This window comes from Tachysurus fulvidraco, chromosome 19, assembly GCF_022655615.1.
Source record: "Tachysurus fulvidraco isolate hzauxx_2018 chromosome 19, HZAU_PFXX_2.0, whole genome shotgun sequence".
Lineage (NCBI taxonomy): Eukaryota > Metazoa > Chordata > Actinopteri > Siluriformes > Bagridae > Tachysurus > Tachysurus fulvidraco.
The window spans coordinates 2,005,052-2,024,631 of record NC_062536.1 but is presented as its reverse complement, the minus strand read 5'-3'; the positions used below and the strand labels follow the sequence as shown (position 1 = coordinate 2,024,631).

At 37.6% G+C, this 19,580-nt stretch overlaps 1 protein-coding gene across 1 annotated transcript; it reads left to right on the top strand.

The window, feature by feature from the left end:
• Positions 1–12,062: 12,062 nt before the first annotated feature.
• Positions 12,063–19,031, top strand: LOC113638333 (NLR family CARD domain-containing protein 3-like). Its single transcript, XM_047803884.1, has 7 exons — positions 12,063–12,202; positions 12,435–12,571; positions 12,786–12,902; positions 13,019–13,135; positions 13,936–14,052; positions 14,413–16,197; positions 18,818–19,031. Exons 2-7 carry the CDS (start codon positions 12,519–12,521, stop codon positions 19,014–19,016), a joined length of 2,388 nt encoding a protein of 795 aa, XP_047659840.1. The 5' UTR covers positions 12,063–12,202; positions 12,435–12,518; the 3' UTR covers positions 19,017–19,031.
• The last annotated feature ends 549 nt before the right edge of the window (positions 19,032–19,580 follow it).

The window sequence follows — 19,580 nt, the reverse complement described above, 5'->3', positions numbered from 1 at the left end:
ATTCCTCCACAGCACAGTAACAGACTCACTGCAAGTTATCACAAATGCTTAATTGCAGTTCTTACTGCTAAGGGCGGACCAACCAGTTACTAGGTTTAGGTTTATTAAAGTATGACAAACATCAAAAAATAAATAAAAAATCAAGAAGGGGGCAAACACTTTATCACACCACTGTATCTGTGTGAAGTACTTAACTTATACCATATGTCTTATTAGCATTTTATTTTATAAAGAAATAATTTTACATAATTAATTTCTAATTAAATCTTTACATTTACAAAAACATTTAGTGAAGCCTGTATGACTTTGTTCAGTGGCAGCAATGAGTCCTTTGGTGTAGAGAGACTGATAAGTGTGTGTCATCATGCAGGAAAGTCAGGATGTAAACCAGGGGGTCAAACTCATTGTCACCAAGGGCCACATTGGCATAACGGTGGCCCTCAAAGGGACAGATGTAACATTGAGGCAGTATAAATGTAGCTAAATGTAAATAAATGTAATATAAAATAAATGCAAATACTCCTTAATGTTAAATAACTTTTTATTATTCAGCATACAAACATTTGTGTATATATATATATATATATATATATATATATATATATATATATATATATATATATATATATATATATATACATGTAAAAAGAAATATTTTCTTGTTGCTCTACTGTATTATAACATAAATCCTTTTAATTTGTCAGCTTATGAAACCCACATTACTCCATAAACATTTATTGAACAGCTAAAACTAAATGTTTTTTTTTAAACATAAACATGAATAAAAACAGACAGACATATTATTCAGAATAAATAAACTTAAACTTTATATAACTTAAAATACTTTGCTCTCCGTAGTATTAAACTAGATAATAAAGGCTCTGTTATCAGAACCAACTTTTCTTTTTGCCATTGTTAGGGGCTAGCTTTGACTTTACAATAGGGATGTATTGTTAGGGGCTAGCTTTGACTTTACAATAGGGATGTATTGTTAGGGGCTAGCTTTGACTTTACAATAGGGATGTATTGTTAGGGGCTAGCTTTGACTTTACAATAGGGATGTATTGTTAGGGGCTAGCTTTGACTTTACAATAGGGATGTATTGTTAGGGGCTAGCTTTGACTTTACAATAGGGATGTATTGTTAGGGGCTAGCTTTGACTTTACAATAGGGATGTATTGTTAGGGGCTAGCTTTGACTTTACAATAGGGATGTATTGTTAGGGGCTAGCTTTGACTTTACAATAGGGATGTATTGTTAGGGGCTAGCTTTGACTTTACAATAGGGATGTATTGTTAGGGGCTAGCTTTGACTTTACAATAGGGTTGTATTGTTAGGGGCTAGCTTTGACTTTACAATAGGGTTGTATTGTTAGGGGCTAGCTTTGACTTTACAATAGGGATGTATTGTTAGGGGCTAGCTTTGACTTTACAATAGGGATGTATTGTTAGGGGCTAGCTTTGACTTTACAATAGGGTTGTATTGTTAGGGGTTAGCTTTGACTTTACAATAGGGATGTATACAACAACAGACGCTTGACTTGATTGATGCGGGAATGTTCCCGGGTAACCGATTGTTCGGCAAGTGTTATGGGATGTGTAGATTGTGTGTTATCAGCACTTCATATCACGGGCCATTAATAACAATAATAATAGATCTATATAAAATGATTTCGTATTGAGTTTGACACCTATGCGCTAAGGTATTAGCCCATCTTGGTGTTGAGGCAGATATGTGTTCATTCTAATATGACTGCAAACAATATTGTCTGAACATACAGTATTTACACTGGTCGGTCTGCACTGTTTCTGTTGGTTGTCCTTTGTGTGTTGTCTTTTTTTGTATTTTGTGTATTGTCTTGTAACTTTTTGTCTGCACTGTCTTTTGTCTTGCACTGTCTTGTCTGTCTTGTTTGTCTTGTCCTGCACTGTCTTGTTTGTCTTGTCCTGCACTGTTTGCAGAAGGTTTGCACAGATGCACTTTATGTGGCTAGATCTACTTACTAAGTCTCAGCCCTGTCTTTGTTTTAAGTAGCACCTTGATCCTGGAGAAACGTTGTCTCATGTCACTGTTTACTGTAACAGCTATATATGGTTGAAATGACAATAAAAGCTTCGTGTCTTGACTTGACTTGATATGAGTGGAGGGATGATCTCCTAGACTCAAAACAGAACACTTACATCTTTATCTGCATGAACACAACACTGCCATTTGTCATATTTAATTGCATTTTCATATGAACTAGATATTTTCCAACATTTTTACTGCAAGTTGATAATAAAAATTATTCATGTTTTATATTGCTTTTTGTAAAGACACAAAATATTAGAAAGCACTGTGGTGTCAGACAGGAGACACTCCAGTGTGGCTCTGAAAAGACAAAGCTGTTAGACTGGGGGGGTGGGGGGTGGGGGGGGAGCAGCCGTGCACTGTAAGTAAGTGAAATGTGGTTCAATAAACAGTGCTTTTCAAACTGCATTTTGTGTTGTTATTGTAACCTGACCGGTGTCTTTCTGGCAAATCTGTGGCCATCGGTATACTTCTTTATAGTCTCTTGGTCACGTCCCTATAATGAACTTGTGTAATTAACACCTGAGTAGCACAACTCACACGCCATTATTTAGTTGAATCAATTGTATTGACAAGGGCTTAGCCCACAGCGTGAAGGTCCAAAAAGAAAAGGCACTTCTGCAACCCCTACCTTTTACATTTACAGCATTTAACAGACACTCTTATCCAGAGTGACTTACATTTTTCAGTACAAATTTTCAAATGTCACCAGTTCTTTAATGAAAACCCTGAAAGCCTCAAACTGATTTTGTACCAAGATTCATTTGTAATTGTGAATCCCCTGGGTTCTGCTAAGAAGACACACAAAGTTCTTGCAGTCTATCTTTCATTAGCAAATTTTATCCATTCATATGCGTTCAAATACTGATAATATGTTTTAGTCTTGTTGTGTGTTGAGAATGACCCTAAGTGTTTTGGAGTAGCCAAAGTTTTCTCAGAGTTGTTGGCAGATCTGAAATCCTTGGAGACAGATGGAATAAATGTAGATGGAGAAACAGTAAAAGGGGGTCTTTACTGCATTGCTGGGGATAACTTGGGTTCTCATTGCATAGGTGGGTTTACAGAGGAACAGAGATTTCAGCCGCTCTCATTATTTTTGCAGGTACTGTGAAATCACAAGAACTGAGTTTGAGTTTGATCCGAATGTCTGTTTTCCTCCAAGCACCCCAGAGATGTATGATGCAGCTGTTGCTGATCTCCAGGCTGAAAACATTCAAAGAGTCAGAGGAATAAAGGTAAACTCTATCTTTAATACCCTTTTCACGTATCCCAGCCTGGTCTCCCGCCTTGTTTAGGTCATGACCTCTTTGAAGGAGTTTTGTCATGTGATCTAGCACTGTACCTGAAGGGCATTATAAAAAAGAGAAAAAATGGTTCACACACTCTCTCTTAAACAGGCGCATCAAACAGTTTAAGTACAAAAGTTCTGAAGCATTTACAAAGCCATGTGCTGTCAACCCTGACAGAGCCGTTATCAGGGCAAGCCATTCAAAACTGGAACCTTTTGAGATTGTCACCAATCAAAACTGGTGACAAAGTGCAAAACCATGAGGATGAAGTATGGCAGTTACAGTAGCTCTCCAGATAAAAGACACTGTGGATCTTATTTGTACTCAGAACATTTCCTTGTACCAGATAGCATATCTTGGCATTTTGATCCAAGAATATTTGGAGTTGAGAAGGATGTTGTTTCCTGAAATTCTACTAAAACCCAAGCACCACTATTTGTGCCATCATTCAGCACTGCTTTTGAAATTTGGTCCATTGATAAGGTTATGGAAAGGTTATGGCTCGGGTTTGAAAGTAAACTCATCTATTTTAAAAGATGTGCCAGACAGTTGAAAAACTTCAAAAACATTTGCCAAACTTTGTCAGAGCGTCATCAGATGTATCAGGCATATCTTTTAGCTGGGCAAGAATGCAGTAAACTACAGTAGTGCAAGTGAAAGATATCTGTGTGTTTTATCCCAATCTCTACAGTAACACTATTAAACATGCAGTCAGGGAGTTAGCCTTTTCAGAAAGCAATACCACAGTTACCACAGGCATTCAGTACAAGGGCACTGCATATAAAAAAGCACAGTTTCTTGTGAACAGAAATGATGAGTATATGGAGATTGGTGAACTTCTACTCATCTTGATTCAAAATGACACATCGGTGTATGTTTTGATGGATATCCACAAAGGCATCTTCCTCGCAGAATAGCATCTGTATCCTGTGACAAAGGACAGTCTTGGGTTACGTTGCATCAACATTAATGACCTGCCCGGTTTCTATCCTTTGGTTTCATACATTCTTGATGGATACCAAGTCATTCCACTAAAACACAGTATTGTGGCAAAATAAAGTCCAATTAAAGCTCACTTCTTACTGTAAATAGTTTGACATTAATATAAGTGTTACCTGATGTATGTCCCTGCTCTGTTTAAACCTGCCGTATGTACTGTATATTTTTTTCTGTTCTGTTTGAAGGTGGCATTTTTTGTCTTCATTGCAAATATGAGTGACTCAGAGCAAAGCTTCCTAGATGTCACCATCATGGAAGTCCTACCACAACTTCAGGCAATAAACAAAACCATCCTGGAAGAGCACTTGCAGTCCATTGGAGTCGAGACGTATGATGATCTAACGTTATAACTGAGGCTGATTTGTTGACTGCATTAAGACCTGTACAAGCCAGAAAGCTTCTTTCTGTTTGGAAACAGAAATGTAAGTAAAAACACCGCACACCACCAAAATCAAAAGCAGACATGGACATTGTGTAATATTGTACAGTGTGAATCATTATACACTTATATTTTTGTCATTTAAAGACCACACTCCCGAGAACAACTCACTATCATCTGTGGAAGCCTCATCTACCCAATCACTCTGTTTCACCCCAAATTTCATCGTCAACCTCCTCCAGCAGCCCAGGACTTGACACACATTGGGATGACAACTTTGAAATTCCATGCGGTAAATTTCCTGAGGAAGTGATACATTCTTTGGAGAGGGGGAAAAAGACCCAGCACAAAACTGAGGCCCCAAATGGTCCGTATTGTTGTGACTGAGATGATGGAAAAATGCCCTCATGTAGGTAAAAGCATTCAACTGATGCTGCAACAGAAATGGTGGCAAATTATCCCAAGACTCTCCAAGATGTGATAAGGGGGGATATTGTTGGAACAGGCCACCATTCCCTTGTCAAACAGTTGCAAAACAGAATTGAAAATGTTAGGCACACTTCAACACCCAAAATAAGAAAAAGAAAATATCAGACTGATGTCTCAGACCAGACAGATGAGATCCCATTACAAGAGACCGCAGCAATACAGGACACTTACTGGTGCATCAAATGGAATGTCAAATTTATGCCCATTGAAGAAACTCAAGAGAGCCAGCAGCAAAAGATGGAAAAACTCCAGGTGATGTTCCAACACTCTGATGCCAATCCAGAGGAGGTAAAATGTCTAATGAAGTCCACGTTTTACACACAGCATCAACATGTCAACCAGGAAAAAGTATCAAATGCCTTAGAGAGGACTGGCTGTTTTGGTCTGATGAACTTGGCATGTCAGTCCACTTCAAGGAACTCACTGGGATTGACCTCAAAGAGACATTCACACCAAATTTGGATTTGAAGGGAAAAAGGCTTCTCGACTACATGACCACAGTTTGTGTCAACAAGAGCAAAGTTCCTTCAGAATTATGCAAGGCTTCATACGATGTGGGGACTGTAGAGAGGCTGCTCAGATGATGTGATAGAGATGCTCCTGCTTCAGCTCAGCTACTTTGATGAGGAGGAGGAGTCCATGTTCTTCCATGTAGAAGATAGATGTCTGGCAGAAGATGTCCAACTGGTACATGCTGATGTTGGTACACGCTGAGTCTGTATCAGAACCTAATCAACACAAACATCTCCTCATTCATTTCTGCATTGTGCCTCATGTTTGGGAGCCTCTACAGTTTTATTATCTACTATCCATCTTAGCTCGCTTCAACTCGGGAGTTTCCTCAAAGGTGAGTAAACATGGCTCTCATTACTACTTTCCCCTGTCTAGTCTGGCTCACACACACACACACACACACACACATAGGCAGGCACACACACACACACACACGCACGCACGCACGCACGCACGCACACACACACACACACACACACACACACACACACACACACACACAGAGACAGACAGACACACATACATTTATGCATTGACACACACATACAGTATGTACATACAGCCACTCACACTAGTTTTTTACTGATCAAATAAAATGCTCAATATGCTTTTATTCTACAGGTGTTTTTTCTCAATAAACCCAGAAAAGGGAACCAAAGTAATAAATACTCCAAGCTTCCTCTCAACGTGAACCCTCGAGTCCTCACCCTGATACAGAACTCTCAGATCACGAGTGACGTGAAGCCTAAATATGGACTCTTTCTGTTGACTCTGACTGTTTGTTTGAGAAGAGATACTGTTTTTACTTTGTTAAATCCACAGTGTGTATTATGGTTAAGGCACGATGTCATTTGTTTTAAACTCTTAAAGGTGCACTGTAACTCTTTCTGGTAGACGGTCTATATGTATCTTGCATTTATTCAATTAGAAATGTTTTTAATGCAAAACAATACCTTAACAAACCTGCATCCTTACCGTAAGGGGGCTCGCCTCTCCTCTGACCTGTAACTTGGCCTATTGGCATCACCTGATTGTCTCTATGGAGATCGATAAGTCTTACTGTGTGCCATACTGTGGAACATTCCAGACAGGGACAGTGTGGGTTGTTGTTGTGAATTGGGTTGTTGTGCGCCTGGCACTTAAGGTTTGTGGCAGAAAAATGTCCAGATTTAAAGAGGCTAATCTTCTGGAGTATTTCAACTTGGTCTCAGTCATAGTTAAAAAAAATTACATGTAGCTTCTTTGCATCTTGTATACGTTGAAAAAAAAAATGGGCCAATTGTTTTATGCCATACTGTGTTGTTGTTGTTGTTGTTGTTGTTGTTGTTGTTGTTGTCTTGCGCCTGGCACTTAAACTTTGTTAAAAATAACTTTTCTAACTTAGTTTGATTGAAAAAAATTTATCCAGTTGTTTACAACTATTTTGATGGCTTTTAAATACATTTTGCAAAAGTGATATTTTCCTCTCGTCTTATTTCAAGATGTATTTTTTAAATTTACCACAATATAACTTCATTATTAAAACATAAAAATACAGCATATTATGGATATATTTATGTATAATCTACAGGACATCTCCATTTAAAATGCAGTTTTACTGTTTTACCAGTTTAAATTAGGTTTTTGTTTGTTATTTCCCTGTTAATTTGATCATTTATTGATGCACAATAAGCAATTATTACATGTAAAAAAAAATACAGGAAATTGTCTATTTATATACAACAGTTATGTAAAATTAACAAAAAAATTGTAGACAATTTTTAATGTGATTCAGCCGTCATTTCATTCACTGTAAATCAATTTACATATTTCGTCCATAAAGGTAATCTACGGTGCTGCTGTATTTTTTACAGGAATTCTATGGTAACCACAGGTGCCAGCGTTTTCCTGTACAAACAACAGTTTTTTTTAAGAGTTTGTTATTATTTCCTGTTTTATTTCCTGTAACGTTGGTGGCTAAACTCCTTTTCTTTTGCTTTAGGTGGCTGCTATTAGTGCTCTTGGGTATGGAGTGCTGTGGGTCTTGGATGTTGCCAAAAAGTGATCAGATTAAATTTTTACTTGTTTTTCAATGAAGGCAACAACTTCAATAAACAAGGCTCTCTGCCCAAGCCTCTCCTGAAGGTCACAAGCCACATTTCTCCATCTTTCCAATCATTTATAAGGCAGCTTTAAAGTGATGTTGCGCATGTTTGTTGGCAAATCCAGCTCTTTTATGTGAACAATGTGCTCAGTTAAATTTGAGCATCTGCTGAGAAACAGGGAGAATGACTGCAGTATTTTAATGTACTCACCTTTTATTGATGGCCAGTTGTGGATCTTCTCCATATATGCATATGCGATTTTATGTTCGTTACCAAAAAGTTCTGCAAGAAGACTCTTAGCTCTGTGATATCCCTGCTCTGCAGGTAAGTGCTGGCAATTGTACACCAGGTCTCTTGGTTGACCCCTGGTGTATTGTACAAGGAAGTGCAGACTGTCACTCCAGTTCAAGCTTTTGGTTTCTACACCATTCTCAAACGCCCGTATGAATGACCTATATTAGAGGGGATCTCCATCAATAGCAGGAATATTTCATGGTGGCAGAACAGAGCTCAAATTTTGCTGGAACAACATAGCAGTGATGTCATTTTGCCTTTGCATGATGTCGATTATGCTGGCATGTTGTTCAACTTCTGGTTGCAAATATGCATTTGTTTGTTGGACAGGCTGAGCCATTTCGTTGATGTTGAAATCTGCATTTTCATTTTGATATGCATTCTGAAATGATATTTGTTGAAATTACCCACATATCTGCAATGCCTTTTGATTATTTTATCAAAACATCTCTCTTACACATCCACACACATGAGAGAAGTGCCAATCGGTCTCAGCCTGTTTTGGTCTTGGACTTGACTTGGTCTCGACCCTTCAAAGTCTTGGTCTTGTCTTGGTCTCGGTTTAGGTGGTCTTGACTACAACACTAATATAAGTATGTATGTATATATGTGTGTATATGTGTGTATATGTGTATATATATATATATATATATACCTATCCTATATTTTAACTAACATGAAACCATTATTTAACCCTTTGTTTTTTCCACATTATAAACAGGAGGGCTTAAAACACCAACCTCGCTCTGCTCAGGCCTCATACAGACTGAAGCAAGAGCACACAGCGCTGACGTTGTCGGAACTCAGAGCCCGCCTACGAGTGGACATATCGCAGGGTGAACCGCACTTTTAGACTTTTAGCCGAATATTGAATATTAACTATTTAACTATTTACTATTAAATTAACTATTTAAATGACCTATTAAACTTAAATTTATTTAAACTAAACTTTACTGTTACACTATAATTGATACAAATTAAACAATAAGAAGACTTTCCAAACCTGGATGAGAATGAGCAAACTTCTTTATTTCTAAGTCAAAAGCATTTGTATGATGTATAGGTTAAATAATGTTATGTTAACAATAGTGAAAAAACACTGAATTTTAATACATTTTGCATGTAATAAAATTCAGCCGTTTTGTCAAACTGAAAACCGCTGTATACTTTTATCATTATTATTATTATTATTATTATTATTATTATTATTATTGTTGTTGTTGTTGTTGTTGTTATTAATTTTCTCACTATTGCAAGTCACCGATTCACGTTAATGACGATAATGCACCATGGTAGGAATTGATCGTTTCCATAACAACAGCCGACTGAAGCGCCTCGTGCTGTAGGCGGCTCTATAATAATAAACTGTCCATCAACTTTTATTATAGAAACAAACAAACAACTGTTCTTCAAACGTAAGGTCTCGTTTCTGACCAATCAGAATCGAGCGTTCATTAAAGTCGTTTACATTTAAATCATAGGTATCTACGAGTCTATAAAAAGAGCCCCTCCCCCCCACACACGCAGACGCGCGCCCATGCAAATTCTCCTTCTCTTGCGTCATCCGATCCACGTGACGCTCTATAAATTGTTCGGCTCCACAGTGCGCATGCGCAGAAGCACCGCGGAACCTCACACGCACTGGCATCATTTTTACTGCTGAAAGAGGAGTTTAAAGCTGTCACAAAGGTAAATCAGCCCGATTTATTCATCTCCTGTGAGTTTATCCTGATGTTTATAATGTTGATCTCTATAATGTTAAAGGGACACGTTTGGGGTTTTAGACATGATGTCGGAGCTGAACACATGGACCTTAAATACATCAGTGAGAGAAACATTAGTGCTGTAAAATGTCTATAATCTTGGTGTGAAACCTGTGTAAACGCCTTAGGGGATGATACTGAGGGATCAGGTGTGTGTGTGATAATAAACAAAGTCATCTTAATAACATCTATATTAACACCTGCCTTAACACCTGTAATAACACCTGCGTTAACACATGAAAAGTTAACACCTGCATTAAAACATGAAAAGGTCCTAGAACTGATCCTTGAGGGACCCCATAATTAACTGGTAATAAACCGGAGGATTCACCATTTAATTCAACAAAATGGTATCGATCAGACAGGTAGGATCTAAACCAACTTAAAGCCTATCCATGAATACCTGTGTAGTTTTGTAAGCGATCTAGGAGAACGTTGTGATCTATAGTGTCGAATGCAGCACTAAGGTGAATCAGAATCAGAAAGAGCTTTATTTGCCAGGTATGTTTTCACATGCAAGGAATTTGTTTTAGTGACAGAAGCTTCACAGTGTAACAGAATGACATATACAATGTAGGCAAAATTGTACTGTATGTACACATGTACAGGTTTGAAATATGCAATTGAAATATACATATAAAAATACAGGCAATTTGTATGTCAAGTAGAACTAATAGTGACATACATAATGGATTTGAAACATTTCTAACGTCAAGAAGTGCACAAGAATCCACAAATAGGTGACTCCGCCCACCGTCTACTCCAGCCAATCGGACAACGGTCTCGTGGCGCTGACCAATCGTGGCACGGTCTACCTCAAACCAATCACGTTCTGATTTACTCGCACTATCACAGTGTAATATGTACTGCAAAATACGATTAAAAAAAACAAATAAAAAACATTAGTCGCAGATTCGAGCCCAATCTGGTAACCCTGTATGGACTGTAGCAGCACTAAGGGTTAGTTCAGTTCTGCTTTCTATGGAAACGATTTCAGCATCAACAATGGGTCCAGTGGTGGTGTGAAGAGCGAGTAAATCAGAACGTGATTGGCTGGAGTAGACGGTGGGCGGAGTCACCTATTTGTGGATTCTTGTGCACGTCTTGACGTTAGAAATGTTTCAAATCCACAAATGCACAGAACGCGATTCACTAATGAGCAGGAAGACATTCGCAAATAAATACAATTTATAAATATGTTTTATTTGCAAATCCCATTTTATTTATTTGTGAATTTCATTTCTTTTTGTGAAATTTGTAAAAATATTTGTGAAACTCTTTATATTTATTTGTGGATCATAGTGTATTTATTCAGAATAACGAAACAATTCTGACCCCATACTATTATAATATACAAAATACAATCAAGGTCAAAGCAATTTAAGGGAAATGTAGAAGAGAAGAAGTGATTTTATCAGGATTAAGACTAGGACACTGGATTAAAATCAACCATATTTTTAATGGGAAAATGCACATCAGATAAATGTGATGCATGTAATGTTCCAGAAAATGTGGAACATGCCATAATGATGTGTAAAACAATATCACTTAGAAAGGGAAATATTTAAAGGAAAGATATATGAGTTGGGAAAAGAATGGAGTTTGAAAGGGATATTAGGGTTGGGTTATTTTGTTGTTGTAGGTACATGAAGCCCTGAGGTTGCATTTCCTGGTACAGTAGGTGGCGCTCTGGTTGCGACCCGCGATATAAACAAAAAAAGAAGAAGAACGACACGTGACTCCTACTGAAAGGGCATAGATATATATACACTAGATGTCGCCTTGTATAGGGCAGTACATTGGAACGAATGCGTCAATAGAGCCGCCATCTTGGTACGGGGGACCCGCTCCTCTTAATGCATCAGCGTCAATGTAGGCAAAGAAATAAAATCACCAGAAATCGTCATGAATGCGATTTCTAATTTTTTTTTTGGTCGTTCTAAAGGTCAAACAACAAACCAACGGAACAAGAAATATAATTTCCTAACGTGCATTATTATAAAACACATTCTCACTTGTGTAATGTAATCCCTTGCTGTCTGTTTATTAGATTTATTTCGTTTGAATAACCAAACGCAGCACAGAAGTCCGGCATCGTCCATGCATTTGAGGTAAAGGAGCACCGTACAAAGATGGCGGCGGTTTTGACGCATTTTTAGGACCCAAGGCGACATCTAGTGTATAGATATCTATGGTGAAAGTGAAAGTGTTTCTCCCTCCGAATCGACTCCATTGTGTGAAGCGTTTGTACAAGTTAAAACATCTTTATCAGCAGCAGAAACGGTGATATTAATGTGACAGAACAAGGCCTGTTGTCTAAAGGTAAGTTATTAGATTATTTGATGGACTTTGTGTTAGAAGAATGTGGATATATTGTATATTAAAGTCAGTATGATGTAAGTACTGTACAGAGCTTTCAGCTTCCTCTCTGCACTTTATGGGGAATTAAACATTACAGGGGTTTTAAACAGGATATTTAAACTAAAGAGCAGCATTTTTCTTTAAGTATAAAGATGTGAAAATGATTGTGCACATTTGTTTGTGTGTTTTCTAGGAGTGTGATCCATTCCATCAGAAGAGATCAGACTCTTCAGGACTCAGCTGTGTGTTTGTGTGTAAACTTTACTAATATATAAAGATGGAGACTCCTGATCTGGACACAGATAATGTTTCTACACCATCAAACATCTGGTAATCTACAACATCCTTGTGTTCTAGTCATTAAATATTCACATCTAAATTATTATTAGTAAATATGATATGATTTAACCAAATGTTTTACTATTACAGTATATAACTATAGACATCTAACAGTCACTAATTCACAGTAAAAATGTATTGTTTAATGTAAGTAAAATAAAGTGTGTATATAAATGACTAAAGGACTGTGTATAATGTTGTACAGTAAACTCCAGGGAAAGAGATCAGAATCACCAACACACAGCTGTATCTCCATGAAGAGTGATGGGTCTATGGAGCTTCCTCTGGGGTTTAAAGATGGAGACTCATCACTTCTACACAGGTAACGTCTCCTCACTGTTAATGTCACTGCTAAAGTCACACTTAAAGGGAAATATACTGTAAGTAAAATAAAGTGTGTATATAAATGACTAAAGGACTGTGTATAATGTTGTACAGTAAACCCAAGAGAAAGAGATCAGAATCACCAACACACAGCTGTATCTCCATGAAGAGTGACATGTCTAAGGATCTTCCTCTGAGGTTTAAAGATGGAGACTCATCACTTCTACACAGGTAACGTCTCCTCACTGTTAATGTCACTGCTAAAGTCACATTTAAAGGGAAGTTTAACTACATAAACAGGGGGCAAAATAAATACTGAAACACAGTAATGGAGCCACTATTGTGTGTCCAAGTACTTTTTTTTTGTAATATTTAATCTTTTATTTGGAAATGTGTTTGGGGGAAAAGTGTGTTTGTGGTGTGTTTAATATAAATAGCACGTGGTTTGACATGTTGTTTTGTAATACAGTGAAATTCATATGTTAGTGAGGTAGTTTTGGGGTTGCTGTGTGTTCAGTCATTGCAGGTGAGACGACTGCTTACATTATTGAGCTAATGACAGGAAACTAAGTCATAAGAATCACCTAGAGTTTGAATGTAAAAGTGTTAGTCTAGCTGAATAGCATCTGTCTTTACATTTACATTACATTTATGGCATGTGGGAGACTCCTTTATTCCCAGTGACTTACATCTACCTCATTTATAAATCTGACCAATTGAGGGTTAATGGCCTTGTTCAGGGGACCAGCAGTGGTAGCTTGGTGGACCTGGGATTCAAACAAACTGTATTCTGTGTTAATACATAATAATTCTCTAAAGTCCTAAATAAACTTCTCTAAAGGTTTGTTCCATATGTAACACTTTGGTTTTTTTTGTTTTTGTTTCTTTGGGGTGGGGGGATTTTCCACCATTGAGCAAAGAAAAATCATTCTGTTTATTGTAAGTAAAAATCCACATTCAGTTAGCAAGTGAGTTAAAAACTATATAGATTGTAAATAACTAAATAAAGAAGTGTGTATAATGTTGTACAGTAAACTCCAGGGAAAGAGATCAGAATCACCAACACACAGCTGTATCTCCATGAAGAGTCATGAGTCTATGGATCATCATCTGGAGGTTAAAGCTGTAGACTCCTCACTTCTACACAGGTAATGTCTCTTAACTTTTAATGTCACTGCTAAAGGCACACTTAAAGGGTAATTTAATGAGATAAACACAAACTAAATACTACAACACTAGAACTCTGACTTTAATAAGGCAACCATTATGTGTTTAAATATCACTCAGTCTGTTTTATTGGGAAATGTTCTGATTGGAATGTTTTCTTGTGGTTTCTTTCTTCAAATGACATGTTGTTTTGTAATGCAGTGAAATTCATACGATGGCATTCAAATATGGCTTAAGTGTCCAAATAATAGTCTGTATACTACAGAGTGATTAGATTACTGAAAACAGATGATTAAGTCTAATAAATGAACCCCGTGTCTTCCTGCTTCTCCATATCACAGGTACGACCCAGAATCTGCTGGTGGAAATGAATTCCAGAAAAAGTTCAAATTAAATCTGATGAAGAAGTTTCAGTGTTTGAATGGAGTGATAATAAACCTGGGAACCCAAACACTCCTGAATGAGATCTACACAGAGCTCTACATCACAGAGGGAGACAGTGGACAAGTCAATAATGAACATGAGGTGAGGCAGATCGAGGCAGCATCCAGGAGAAGAACAACAGAGGAAACACCAATCAAATGCAATGACATCTTTAAGCCTTTATCTGAACAAGACAAACCCATCAGAACTGTGCTGACAAAAGGAGTCGCTGGCATCGGAAAAACCGTCTCTGTGCAGAAGTTCATTCTGGACTGGGCTGAAGGGAAAGTAAATCAGGACGTCCACCTCATATTTCCACTTCCTTTCAGAGAGCTGAACTTGATGAAGGACCAGAAACTGAGTCTGATGGAGCTCCTTCATGTCTTTTTTAAGGAAACAAAAGAAACAGAAATGTCCAGTTTGGAAAAGGTTCTGTTCATTTTTGACGGATTGGACGAGTGTCGTTTTCCTCTAGATTTCCAGAACACAGTGAGAGTGTGTGATGTAACTGAATCAGCATCAGTGCCTGTGCTGCTGATAAACCTGATCAAAGGGAATCTGCTTCCCTCTGCTCTCATCTGGATCACCTCCAGACCTGCAGCAGCTGATCAAATCCCCTCTGAGTGTGTGGATCGAGTCACAGAGGTACGAGGGTTCAATGACCCACAGAAGGAGGAGTACTTCAGGAAGAGGATCAGTGATCAGAGCCTGGCCAATAACATCATCACACACCTGAAGTCATTAAGAAGCCTCTACATCATGTGTCACATCCCAGTCTTCTGCTGGATTACAGCCACTGTTCTAGAGAGAATGTTGGGTGAAGCAGAGAGTGGAGAGATCCCCAAGACTCTGACTCAAATGTACACACACTTCCTCATCATTCAGACAAACATCATCAGAGAAAAATACTCAAAGAAGCAGGAGAGTGATGAAGAAATGCTTCTTAAACTGGGACAACTGGCTTTTCAGCAGCTGAAGAAAGGGAACCTGATCTTCTATGATGAAGACCTGAGAGAGTGTGGTATTGATGTGACAGAAGCAGCAGTGTACTCAGGTGTGTGTACTCAGATCTTCAGAGAGGAGTTTGGGCTTCACCACAGTAAAGTGTACTGCTTTGTTCATCTGAGCATTCAGGAGCATCTCGCAGCTCTGTATGTGCACCTGACCTTCATGAAGGAGAAGAGAAATGTTCTTAAACAGAATCAAGATGCTAAACGTTGGATGAAAGAAAATAGAATCTCAGATGTACACAAGAGTGCTGTGTATCAGACTTTAGAAAGTCAGACTGGACATCTGGATCTTTTCCTTCGCTTTCTTCTGGGTCTCTCACTGGAGTCCAATCAGAAACTTTTACATGTTTTAGTAACACAGACAGGAAGTAGCTCCCAGAGCATAAAGGATACAGTTCAGTACATTAAGAAGAAGATCAGTAAAAATCTTCCTACAGAGAAATCCATCAATCTGTTCCACTGTCTGAATGAACTGGGTGATGATTCTCTAGTGGAGAAAATCCAAAACTACCTGAAATCTGGAAAACAAAGTAAACTTTCTTCTTCACAGCTTTCTGCTCTGGTGTTTGTGTTACTGACATCAGCACAGGAGCTGGATGAGTTTGACCAGAGTAAATATACCAGTACAGATAAGATAACAGAAGATGTTGTTCTGAAGATGATGCCTGTGATTACAGCATCCAGTAAAGCAATGTAAGTAAATGTGAATATAACTGTTCTACTGTTACAGTGTTAGAGAGAAACTGAACACACTCTAATATGGACTTTGGGATGTTCTGACCTGAAGGTGATACAGAGTGGAGTTCATGTAAATAGATAAATTAGGGAATAAAATCTGCATTAATAAATGAATGATACTGAAGGGCAGCTATTAAACATGTAGAAGCAGGTGATTACATTTGAGGGAGTTTTTAATATTTGTAGTTATGATTTATCTTAATATCTTAATAATGATGAAGTTAATGCAGGTTTTATGTTGGATGTTTGATGTATATTAAACACACCTGTGTACCAGACATAAAGAACATGTTTACTGCAGTAATGACAAATTCTAATCCCCAAAATGATTTTCTTCATTATTAGGTTTTATTTGTGAGGTGGAAATGGTCTTTTATAGAAAGCTGACTTTGCAGAGAAGTTTAATAATAATAATAATAATAATAATAATAATAATAATAATTAGATTTGTAAACTTGGTCGCAACAAACTTGTTGGCTTTGACGAGGTAAGTATTCGCAAAGGCTGGTGCTTTTTGGAGGCAAGTGGACATAAAACTTATGAAATCTAGTGGAGCGCTAGGGTGTCAAAACATTTGGAGGCAAGTGGAGACGAGTATGTGACATCATCAGAATACCCACGAGGCAGTTCCCCTGATTGTTCTGAGTGTTTTGATATGTCACATGTCCATGTTGTAAAAAGTTTTTGGATTTTGCATATTTTGTGCTGCGGCACAACCGGAAGGCCAGTCGGTAAACCAATTTAAAACTTTGTTCAGAGTATCACGCCGAGTTATAAACCTCCATACTTTATAATGGGAGTCTATGGGGAAAAAACGCCATTTTGAGACCCGGTACCGGAAGTACCGGTACTTGGATCGCTTAGAAAAGTAATAGCAACAATCTTCAGACCAGGGTCTACGACATATACGAATTTGGTGCATGTGGCTCGAAAGCCCTGATAAATTTTTGTCTAAGCTTAAATAGGAAAACAGAATGTTGGCTTCTACAAAGCGACATAACTAGAGACAGAGAAGGAAGACTCTAGAGGCAGGAGCAAGCATCAATATGAAGTGAGAGACTGTTGGACTTGGACAGGGTAGATTTTGAACCTATAAGGAGAACCTTTGAGAAAGTTGGAGGAAACCAAGGGTTTATTTCATTTAATCCTCAATTGTTGAGACAGGAGTGTGGAAGAGCAGAGTCACGTTTTGTGGACATATAAAATATATAACAAATTTTATAAACCACATTATTTTAATGTGTGAAACTGTATTAAAGGCAGCACTCAAATCTAACAGGACAAGAATAGTTAAGAGTTCAGCATCAGCAGCCATCAGGAGATCATTAGTGACCTTCACTAAAGCAGCTTCCATACTGTGTTTAGTACAGAACCCAGACTGAAAGGATTCTAATAGATTATTGTCACTAAGTTTAGCATGAACCTGTGTGATAACGTTCATGTCTGATTAGAAAGTGTTCATTTAGCTGAAAAGTGCTCCCTTTAATGCTAATCTATAACACTACATGATAAGATTTTAGCTAATGTCAGTCTGATTCCTAAACAGAATTCTCTATAGTTACTTCTGGTCAGATTATAACCAAGTGGCATGATTTATAAACATGATTTAAACAGTATTTTACACAAAAAACCTCATCATCATCATCATTTCTTCACTGGTTCTGATGGTCTGAGCTGCTGCAGTTCTGGAAAGTGTTGTATGTGATGGAGGTTTTGATCACATGAGCAGTGATTTATCTTAAAGTCAACAGGCTGCTGAGCTTCAAATTAACATTCATTAGTCTAACATTTCTTACATTTCAGTGCAATGAGGATCAGATAAGAGGTGATATGTTCATATCTTCTGGTTCTAGTTAGGACTCTAGCTGCTGTGTTCTGGACTAACTGGAGCTTGTTTATGCTCCTACTGGAACATCCAGACAGTAAAGTATTACAATAATCCAACCTAGAGGTAACAAACACATGACCTAGTGTTTCTGCATCATGTAATGACGTCATATTTCTTATCTTAATAATATTACTGAGATAAAGAAGGCTAACATTGTGGTATTATTTATGTGAGCTTCAGCTGAGAGACCGGTATCAATAATCACACCGAGGTCTTTTACTGCTGCACATGATGTAATAGAAAGACCATCCAGAGTTACTCTGTAATCAGAAAGCTTACTTCTGACTGTCTGTGGTCCTGGTACAAGAACTTCTGTGTGTCAGAGTTAAACAGGAGGAAGTTAGTAAGTGTCCACTGTCTGATGTCCTTCACACAATCTTCAGTCTTATTAAACTGGTGTCTCACATCTGACTGCTGAAACATACAGCTGTGTGTCATCAGTGTAACAGTGGAAGCTAATACCATGTTTATTAATAGATTACTCTAGATACTAGTTAGTTAGCTGTAGTTAAACACTAACTTTACCCATTTTAGATGTAGACGTCGACTGCAGTGTCACTTTAACCATATTGTCTAACTGGTGTTTGTACTTTCAGTATTTATAAAAATGAGAAGGTTCAGTGAAAGCTTTGAGGACGTGTTTGATCATTTGTGTGAGTTCATTATGTTTTATTTTATTTCCTTTAGTATCAGCTGTGATGAACTTGGAGTAAAAAGTTGGTCATCTCTGGTCTCAGCACTCAGATCAGAAACCTCCAATCTGAGAGAACTTCATCTGACTGTGAAAACACTGGATCTGTCTGAGAATAAACTCAGAGACTCAGGAGTGAAGACTCTCTCTGCTGGACTGGAGAATCCTCACTGTAAAGTGGAGACACTGGAGTAAGATCATCTCTCTGTGACTCACAATAACTCACTAAAAGCAGCAATTATATACAGTGTTGTTTTTCACCTGAAATGTTCTGTAACACTACAACATTCAGAACAAATACATTAGTCATTAAGTGTTAATGAGTTTTCTACAGAATCACTTAGGAATTAAATAAATAAATAAAAGAGTAAATAAGAGAAAAAAATTTAAAAATTAACAAGATTAATTATTTTTAAAGCCAGCAAAACTTTTGCAACTCAATAAAAACTTAATATCAATAATTGTAAATAATATAATAATATAATATAACAGGTGAAGCTCCAGGGTCCTGGTCCCACCCATGTGGAGTCCTGGCCCACCTACATAAACTCTGTTATAATGTTAGAATTATTAATAAACCCCAGTTGTCACTCACTAGGAGCTGCTGCTTTAAGAAGCTTCATTGAGTGACGTTGCTCAGTAACATTTCTGTGTGGTGTTTAGTCGTGTAACAGACTAGTTTAATAAAGACTTTATCTTCTCTGAAACAGACACCACACTGTGTCTTTACCCCTGAAACTCCTACACTGTAATCAGAGG

Excerpts from the sequence above, each read along its gene's own strand:
- LOC113638333 (XM_047803884.1), top strand. The coding sequence starts at position 12,519 with ATGGAGACTCCTGATCTGGACACAGATAATGTTTCTACACCATCAAAC. Across the intron at positions 12,572-12,785 it reads TCTACACCATCAAACATCTG|TAAACTCCAGGGAAAGAGAT; the intron begins GTAATCTACAAC and ends AATGTTGTACAG. Across the intron at positions 13,136-13,935 it reads GACTCATCACTTCTACACAG|TAAACTCCAGGGAAAGAGAT; the intron begins GTAACGTCTCCT and ends AATGTTGTACAG.